The 10,098-nt window shown below is 39.2% G+C and overlaps 1 protein-coding gene across 1 annotated transcript; it reads right to left on the minus strand.

The window, feature by feature from the left end:
* Positions 1–2,657: 2,657 nt before the first annotated feature.
* On the minus strand, positions 2,658–7,686 carry LOC145435107 (kelch-like protein 25). The gene has a single exon (XM_080312380.1). It carries the CDS (start codon positions 6,285–6,287, stop codon positions 4,635–4,637), a length of 1,653 nt encoding a protein of 550 aa, XP_080168506.1. The 5' UTR covers positions 6,288–7,686; the 3' UTR covers positions 2,658–4,634.
* Between the last annotated feature and the right edge of the window lie 2,412 nt (positions 7,687–10,098).

Raw genomic sequence — 10,098 nt, forward strand, 5'->3', positions numbered from 1 at the left:
AATTGATTGTATTTCGACTTGAATATGGACACACTCGAGGAATGTTGGATTGCAGACTTGATGATTCAAGTGCTCTAATCCAAACCCTGTAAAAAATGTTATGATCCGAGTCGAGAAGTGGCAGACGATTAATTTTCGAGTACTGAGATCATACATCGTTTTGCATTAAAGAATATATCATTAACGACATTTAGAGTGACGATGCTATTTTCTCAACGTAGAAGCGTCAAAACCGGATTCGCAGCACCTAAAACTCATAGCACAGAGCCACGCAGGTTGCTGGTGATTAAATTTCCGCCAAGTCATGATTAACCCACAGCATTGTCACAAAGTGAAAAAACACTAAATTATCTATATGAGGTGTAAAACTGCCCTTATTTTTGTGGCTGCATTATAGGTAGCCTACATGAACATTACCGATGATTATAGTTCTATGATGAAATATTAGGTGATACTTGAATATACACCTGGTGCGCAATCTATTAACTCAGGTACCAAGCCCTACTAACAAGCGTAGAACAAACTTCAAAATTTTTAAGCATGGGTATGATACATGTAGGCCTTCATGGAACATAGAGCGAGAAATATAGAAATGTAGTATGAAAATACACAAGAAACAGACAGAAAGATAGTATGAAAATGGGCATGTAATGAAAATTGATGAGCACATGACGCTACACAGTTGGCTTGCTTGATAATAAAACTTGCTTATCGTGAAGATTTAAATGAATACTGTGATCCTACATGAATCTGTTATCTTTATTTCGACAGATTTCCATATACCTCAGCCAAAAGATATCTCTTGCAGTTTTACAGATCTTGCAATTGAATTTAAAGAAAATGGTTCATGTACCAATACTTAATGTTAATAACTGTGAAGTTTATACTCATCGTTTCACTACCGATGTGGTGAAAGTAGAAATGGAATTACCGCTGTATATTTTGCTGAATTACAAATAGAAGTAGCAATATCCATTATCCTAGACATGTCAAAACAAAAAATGACTGATGACACAACCAGGGTCGTGATGAATCGAGTCGCAAATTTCCGTTAACTGGACTTGACTCTTGAGTCATTTTATGTATAGACTCGACTTTTACTACAGTCATTGTGAATGACTCGAACAAGTTATAAGACAAGAGACTTTATATTTGAATTGATTCAAATCTCGTGTAACAGGAACGATACCAGAAAAATAAGCCAAGATCAATTGCTTCGTACGTTTCATTAGACGTGTTAAGACTTGATAAAAATGAGTTTCTTTTGAATTGGGGCCTTCGATATCACCGAGGAGCTTCTAAAAAGGTGAGTTGAACCGGATTGAACTCTATAGACTATGACTCTACTCGACCATAATTTCTTTGATCTGGACTAAGACTTGACCCGGTGGCGAGTTTTAAATGACTCGACTTCACTCGAGTAAAATCTCTAAAAGTAATATTGACTTGTGACTTGGCTACAACCCTAGACACAACACAGAGGAATTTTTAAAAATAGAATCCGTTGATATACAGTCGATTCCATGTGGTTATTATGACAATTTCACTCACAAATGTGGTGCAACTGTAAAACTACGACAATACATAACTCACGGTGATCTGGTTTACGACATGAAGACAATGCCTTATCGGCATGGTCGAAAAAGAACATATTATCAATATGTACTGTTAAACTGCCCGTATGTTCTTAGTGGCTGAATTTGAGGTGCATATATCAACATTATCATGGTCATAGTTCTATGATGCAATATTAAGTGTTACTCGAATACACACATTGGATTCGCAATCTATTACTCAGGTACTTGATTTTCCCAAGCTACACTAACAATCATAGAACGGATTTCAAATTTTTTAAGCATCAGTATAATACATGTAGGCATACATGGAACAAAAAGCGAGAAATACAGAAAGATAGTATGAAAATGCACAAGCAATATAAATTGACAGGCACATGTCGCTACAGAAATGACTTGAACAATGACAAAACTGTCAATCCTAAATCAGCTGATAAAGACTAGGGGAAGATTGAGAACTGTGGTATAAAAAACAGCCTTGATGAAGGCCGGTATCGCGAATAAGACGTTGCCAGCATTTATCAACTGACGTCATACTTGGTGAAACGATTGTTGATATACAATGTTATTTCCAATTCTCTACTAGTTGCTGAAGATTATCCCTGACGAGTGTCAGGCGTAAATATTCGGGTTCATTTCGATATGAATATACCATTTAATTGTATATTGAAGTTTTGTACCTCCAAGAAGCTCTTAAAAACTGTTAAACTACGAAAATAACGAATTCACGGTGATCTGGTTTACGACATGAAGAAAATGCCTTACCTATAATACAGACCATAAGGCAAAACAATAAAGGAACAAAATACAGAAATGTCGAGAATGTTAAGAGACATCCATCCTGTAAATTGCATGCAAGTTTGCACATTCCAAATGCGAAGTCAAGTATATGACCTGAAAATATCATCCATAATATTTAATTCAGAAAAGCATGCAGATTCCCCATGACATGCCAATTCACACGACAATGAACGTCATGTAAGGTTTAATTCAGGTATATCGAAGTGTTAATAAAATAAAGTAATCGTTACATACTCAAAGTTACTTCATGTCAAAATGGACCTGCATGTGGTTCCTCAAACAAGAACTCCTGACAAATAACCTGCCGCAGATTTCACACCCAAAATCTTTCACGTCCAAATGGCTCTTGATATGTTGCCTCAGAGAATGTTTTTGAACAAACGCTTGACCACACGTTTCGCACTTGAAATCTTTCATATTCAGATGGATACTCATATGCCTATTCAGAGAACACTTTTGGTTAATGAAATGTCGCATCGCTCGCATTTAAAAGCTTTCACGTCATAATGGATGAGCATGTGTCGCCGTAGGGATTGCTTTTGACTAAAACGTTTGCCACAGATTTCACACTTGAATTTCACATCAAAATGGATGAGAGTGTGTTTTTCCAGATACAGCAGGGTGGTGAACGATTTTCCACATGTCTCACACTCATGTCTCTCATCTTTAGTATGCGAATGGATGAGTATGTGGCGCGCTAAATCCGGTCCTCGCTTGAAAGATATGCCGCATATTTCACACGAGAAATTGTTCACATCCAAATGGATCGCCATATGTCTTTCCAAACTACTCTCAATGCTATATGATGAGCCACATATTTCACATTTGAACTCTATACCATCAGTGTGCATCCTCGAATGACTTCTCAGACAATCTTTCTGTCGAAAAAGTTTACCGCATACTTGGCATTCAAAGCTTTTGGCAGAGTGGATGAGCATATGTGATTCCAAAGTCGTCTTTGAGCAGACTAATTTAGCGCAAATTTCGCACTTGTATTATTTGATACTGGTAACGGTATGGACGTTCCTATGATTTCTCAAATCTTTCTTTGTGAAGAATGATCTTTCACAAATTTCACATTTGAAACCTTTCATGTCAAAATGGCGCAGCACGTGATTCTTCAAACCTCTCATTTCTTTCAGAATTTTGCCGCAAATTTCGCACGTGAAATTTTTAGTGCTGGAATGGAACTGTATGTGCTTTTTCAGATCATCTCTTTGTCCGAAGGGCAGAGCACAAGTTCGACAGGTCACAGTTTCTGCAGCAGTATGGAGCAGTAGGTGATGAGTCAAATTCCATTTAGAGGACAATGATTTGAAACAAAGGCCACATTGGAAAGGCTTCATGCCAGCATATATCCGTGAGTGTTCACTTGAACAGGATTTACTGGAAGAGGGTTTAAAACAAAATTCACATTTGAAAAGGCTCTCAGTACAAGTGTGAGTCAGCAAGTGCTTTTCCAAATCACTTTTTGTGCTGTAGAATCGACCGTAAACGTCACAATTCGTGGTATGGTGTGGCGGAATGAATATACAGTGTTCCTCGTGACCCGCTTTCTAGAGGAATGACTTGCCACAAATTTGACAAAGCGTCTTTATCTGTGTGCTCCCTACGGACTTGCTGCGTGTCCTGTACCTAAAACTACCGCCAATTGTTCCAATTCATAAGTCAGTCAGAGTTTGAAAATTCGAGGTATTGACGAACGACTATGGAAGCAGAGCTGCAGCAGAGATATGCCAATCTATTAATCTTTACGCCTCAATCTGCAAAAGTAAGCATATCTGTTATTAAAATTGTGTAAATTTTGTTTGTGGAAACCGATTGCAGCAGTGATCAAATGATATTTATATTCAGGGCTGACATAACACAGTGTTATTCCAATTAGAATTGACTGCAAAAGTGCAGTGTGACAGTCGCGTTTTTCCAGCTCGTCAAAAAATGGTCGAAACACATCAAGGGGTGCCAAGAAGTTCACAAATCTCGAAGTTTTCTCTGTAACGTCAGTAACATTTTGATTGGCTCACGTGAGCTCAACACTACAAAATTGAGGGAAATTGGAAAGGAAGGAACACGAAGTCTGAATCAGCTGGGCTTACAGATAGTGAGAAAGCGTCATTAACACAGTTTTATAAAACAACGGGTAACGGACAAAAAACTAAAGAAAAGATCCATGCTTTCTCGCAAGATGTATAAAACCAAACGCAAGATGTGTGCAAAATCACTAATTTTAAAAATTTGATCCGTTAACGTTTTGTGGCATCACAAGATGATTGCCGAAGCATGGATTCTATTATTCAGATATTCCGGGTCATCACTATGGAAGTCTATCAACGTACTCAACAAATTAGTTTTCGGATTGAACTCGAGGATATCATCGCAGAGCATTTCATCATTGTATCCACCACATATGTATATCTTTCCGAGAATACAATGAGTTTTGAAATCCATTCGCTTCAATCCGGGTTTTTGAACTGGAATTATCGTCCACATACTTTCAGCACTGGATAGCCAAAGAATGTCGGTTGCACACATACTGTCCACAGTTTTTCCGCCAAGAAGGTAGATGTCCTTATTCAATGTACATGCACTTGCATCAGTTCTCACAACTGGCAATGATGGTCCATGTGACCAAGTGGATGCTGAAAAGTTGAAACATTCCACATCCAGCACAAATTTAGATGAATATACATCAAAACCACCAATTGCGTAAATCTTATCCTTAGCTATTGTGTAGGCAGACGCATCCACAATGGATTGCTTGTTAGGAAGCTTCGACCACTTGTTATTGATTGTGTCATATTGGACCAAAAAAGACTCCACCCATTTATGACCTGCTAAATAAAATTTCCCTGATTTACGTGCCACTACTTCACCGTATCGGTATTCTCGTAATGGACGTTCAAGTTTTATCCAGGGTGAATCATATTCAAGAAAATTACGACGGTAGAAATCAGAATTGGTAGCAATGACATATATGTAGCAGTCCATCACAACTATTGCGCTAAATCGTGTCACACTATCTTTATAATTGACATGCCGCTGCTCGGTCAAAGACTTTCTGTCCATGTCAAACCACATAAAACGTCCTTGTCCATTCGTCATTATAATGCCCGGAGTGCAGTCACCTTTGTAATCACTCGCTTCTACATCTGATCTCTCAGGTAGTGACTTCATGATGTACATCATGCATTCGGTGGATTTGCCAACAGTTGGGTGCTGAGATAAAAATTTACGATAGTAGACGGGTATTTTTTCCATGTCGATGTGCTTCAGTAAATCAAAAAGTTGATCGGCGCGATCCAAGTCCTCATTAACCCAAATCATTGACGCTTTGCATTTAATAACATCCAATACATGCAAATCTTCAGAGGAAATCAAATCCTCCAGGAGATCGAACTCAAGTTCCTTGAAATAGGATGTTTTCATGATCGAATGAAAGTGATCGCGAGCAAAACTTCGGCATGCTTGCTGTAACTGCTGACAGAAATACTTCTCAGCAATATACCTGGTATCGAAAAACGAGTCTATGTCCAGATTTTCCTTCAGGTAAAGTGACATTGCATCGCATACTTTATCAATTCCAAACAAATGCGCCACATACATTAGTTTTTCCGTATTTCGAATCAGAAACAAGGCTTGTCCAGTGTACATGATTTCAATACACGTCATCACACATTCAGGATCGACATGCTTTAAATCAACCTTTCCCAACATGTTTTCTTTTGTGTCGTGATTGAGCATCTTTGCAAAATACTCGGAACTTGCGGCAATGACGCACTTGTGAACAAAGATTTCTTTTTCTCCCGCTTTGATAATGAAGTCGCAATACTGTTGATTGACTCTGAACTCATTAAATTTCGATAGAAGGTCGAGGGCATGACCCGGCTTGCCAATATCCAGAAGATGTTCCATCACAGTTAACCAGTTTATAGCAAAAATATATACCTCACTTAAAAACTTTAGAATAATATCGGTAACTGTAACATCATACACATGGTGAAATTAGTTGTACTATATTTATGCAAGAGTATCATCATATTCCTAACATATGGATAGGAAAGAAAATGCAACCCCACATGTTAGCAAAGAGTGATATCCTTGGGCTCAGGTGACAGATGATAGAATTAAATCAAAAAATTTAATGGTACAGGGCCATGCACATTTCTGGGTCTCAACAAAATCTACACAAAGCAACAAAACACAGACATGTACAATTGTACAGTGGACACAAAACGATGGCAGAAAAGTACGTACCAAGTAACAGCCTAGCACCTGGGAAATGAATGCCAAATCGCATCGGAAAAACTTTTTAGCGTACGTAACAAAAACGTACTATAAAGTTGTAGTTTGTGACGCTGAACCACAGTTTCAGGAGAACCAACTTATAGTACTTGAACAAGTTACACATTTTGAAAATCTTTCCAGCATCCACAAGCAAGTAGTGACGAACACAATTAAGTTCAGTTCATCAGGAATTTTCATCAACTCAAAACACCAGAAGACTGCGATACAATGAAAAAATAGTGAGGTGTGGAAACGATTTGGAGTGTCTTTGAAATCAGACACCCACCTGGGCCGGAGCAAAGTAAATGGAAGGCTATTATATATAAAAATAAATAATATTAAATTTGAAAATTTTCTGTTCGATCCTCGATCCTCGCCAAATTTGGTTCAATTCCAACCAGTGGAAGCGGAGTTATTGCCGTCGAAAAATTATGATTTGAATAAAATAGTATTTACGGTGAGCACATCTATCATAAATAAACAAAGAATCGGTCACCGTAAATACTATTTTATTCAAATCAAAATTTTTCGACGGCAATAACTCCGCTTCCACTGGTTGGAATTGAACCAAATTTGGTGAGGATCGTTTCTATAGACAGCCTAAAACTTTCATGGGGTGAACAGAAAATTTTCAAATTTAATATTATTTATTTTTATATAATAGATAGAAACTTTCTTCTCCTGTAGCAAAGCGGTCACTGGCTGGAATTGAACCAAATTTTGTGTGTAGGCTTAAATTAGGTAACCTAACAATTTTATCAAGTAGCCAGTACGATTTGAGAAAAAAAGTCATTTTTGAACAGCACTAATGCACATTGAACGAAGAGCAAAAGAAGATAGTACAAAAAGACAAGAGACAAAATGAGGTGGCATGCGACAAAAGGCGAGCTCGATATGTCAGGTCATGGCCTGGTACACTTGAGGGCTGACTAGTGTTCGTTCAGTAGAAATTGATTGTATTTCGACTTGAATATGGATACACTCTAGGAATGTCGGATAGCCGACGAGATGACGATTCGAATGCTCTAATCCAGTGGTTCCCAACCTGGGGGTAAATTACCCCCCGGGGGTAATTTGGCATTTTTGGGGGGGTAAAAAGGGGTCGGATTTTAAGTAAAAAAATAATTGTTGTATTCATTGTTTTCTTCGTACTTTTGTGAAAAAAAATATAAAAATTCAAAGGTGACTTTCGTCAGTGGGTGTGCACAGCTTTTCCAAACTTCATAATGGCGCCGTCCTATCATAGCAATTTACAGCGTAGCTGGCATGGAGAGTTCCATCTGAATACGATCGATGTTGTGGTTTACAGCGACACCTATCGCTAGCGTAATACTTTTTAGCCGTCATTCAGATTTCAGAACAGAGATGTAAACATTAGCCGTACTAACGCTGTCTTCCGATACTTGTGGAGATCATTTCAATAGTTGCTAAATTAGGATATATAAAAGCAATGTTTTCTTCTGTGTGATGACTGCATCTATTCTGCTGAAGCAGATTCCGAGTGTACATTATTCCAACGAGTGGAACCTGCCTGATTTTTTACATTCTGTATATTTATATCCAGTTATTGCAAATACTCCAGAAAGAACATATTTACAGTGGCCATAATGTGACAACTTGATTGAACAGTGAGCAGTCCGAGCACTTATGTATGAACTACAGACTGACAATATGTGAACCAAGAATGAGTGCAAATTTTGCTGACCTAACTATAAAAGTTGAAATTCCAACTGCAACTCCATACGCTGACAGATCAGTGACATCATTTTTCCAAAAATAGTCAAGTAACTTCTTCTACGATGATATGCGGAGGCTTCTGTGTTATACCGTGTATTTATCGACGGTTGTGTAAATGCGCATTGCGCAACGACGTGAACTACCGTACTGGTATTGGGATACGCGTTACAGCACGGCTCATCTCCGCTCAGTGGCGTCACAATCATACGAAAAGTTAATCGGCGATTGTCGGCCGGCGACCCCATTGTGTGAAACAATGACGATTTAAGACTTTGAAGTCAATTTTCAGAGGGTTTCAGTTCCCGGGCCGGATTTCCACTTATGTTTTTGGAATCAGTGCGAAATTTGCTTTCGATTGATACCAGTTTCATTTACTTTTGTGCTCTGGTCCCAGCTGGAAGATTACCCAGAAACACACTAAAGCAGGTTGAAGCAGCAGCATCTGTACGCCACCACTGGAGGCAGTGCAAAACGCAACATTGCTTACGGAGTTTCCATGCCAGCTACGCTGTAAATTGCTATGGTCCTATACTTCTTGAAGTTGTTTTTTTTCCTCCGTGACTGCTCTCATAGCTCATAGGTCAGTTTATAATTGAGTTTGTTAGAGATTTTATTCTTTGTGTGATAAAAGTTCCTTATTACCACATTACTTCACCTTAGCATTTGATGCACTCTAATCATCCGCTTTTTACGCTCCTCAGAAGAACTGTCATTATGCCGGGCAAGAAGCGACATTATGCAGAGGCGTTTTTGAATCACGGCTTTGTAAACACACCACAACTGAATGGTGACGATCGACCACAGTGTGTCATTTGTCTCAAAGTTTTGACCAACGAAAGCCTAAAGCCGTCAAAACTGAACGAGCACCTCATGAAGCGTCATCCGCTACTGGCCGGAAAGAGTCGAGGATACTTTGAGGGCAAATCGAAGCAACTTCGAGGCATTCAATTTGGATCAGGTGGCATGGCTTCGGAGAAGCTAACGGCCGCTGTTGAAGTTTCGTACGAGGTGGCATACCGAATTGCAAAAAGTTCCAAGAACCACACAATCGCAGAAGACCTTATTATGCCTTGTACCAAGTTGATCGTTTCCAAAATGTGTGGGGAAGATCAGGCCAAGAAGCTGGAAGGAGTATCAGTCTCGAACACCACAATTCGAAGAAGGGTTGATGATCTTGCAGCTGACATCCTTGCCCAAGTCGTTGCCGAAGTGAAGGCAAGTCCTCACAAAATGTTTTCTCTCCAGTTCGATGAATCCACGGATGTAAGCAGCTGCGCAGTTTTACTCGGATACGTTCGATACATTCACGAGTACTCTGTCAAGGAGGAATTTTTGCTTGCCAAGAACTTGAAGACAACAACGAAAGGAGAAGATATCTTCAACCTTGTGAACGATTTCTTGGGCATGCACGGTTTGGAGTGGAACAATGTGCAGCAAATCTCTGTTGACGGCTGTCCCGCTATGATGGGTGGAAACCGCGGTTTCAGGGGCTTTGTGCAGCGGGAAAACTCGGACATTCATGTGGATCATTGCGCACTGCACCGCTACTCGCTTGCGTCCAAATCTCTGCCGGAGAGCTTGAAAATAGTGTTCGACCAAGCAGTGAAGGTTGTAAACTTCATAAAAGCGAAGGAGTTGAACAGTCGTCTTTTCAAGGAACTGTGCAAGGAGATGGGGCAAAAATATGAGGCATTACTGTACC

Source organism: Botryllus schlosseri, chromosome 3 (assembly GCF_051294905.1).
Source record: "Botryllus schlosseri isolate E-star chromosome 3, Bs_hap1, whole genome shotgun sequence".
Taxonomy (NCBI): domain Eukaryota; kingdom Metazoa; phylum Chordata; class Ascidiacea; order Stolidobranchia; family Styelidae; genus Botryllus; species Botryllus schlosseri.

Bases quoted from the DNA above. Each gene is read 5' to 3' on its own strand.
- LOC145435107 (XM_080312380.1), bottom strand. From the start codon at position 6,287: ATGGAACATCTTCTGGATATTGGCAAGCCGGGTCATGCCCTCGACCTT.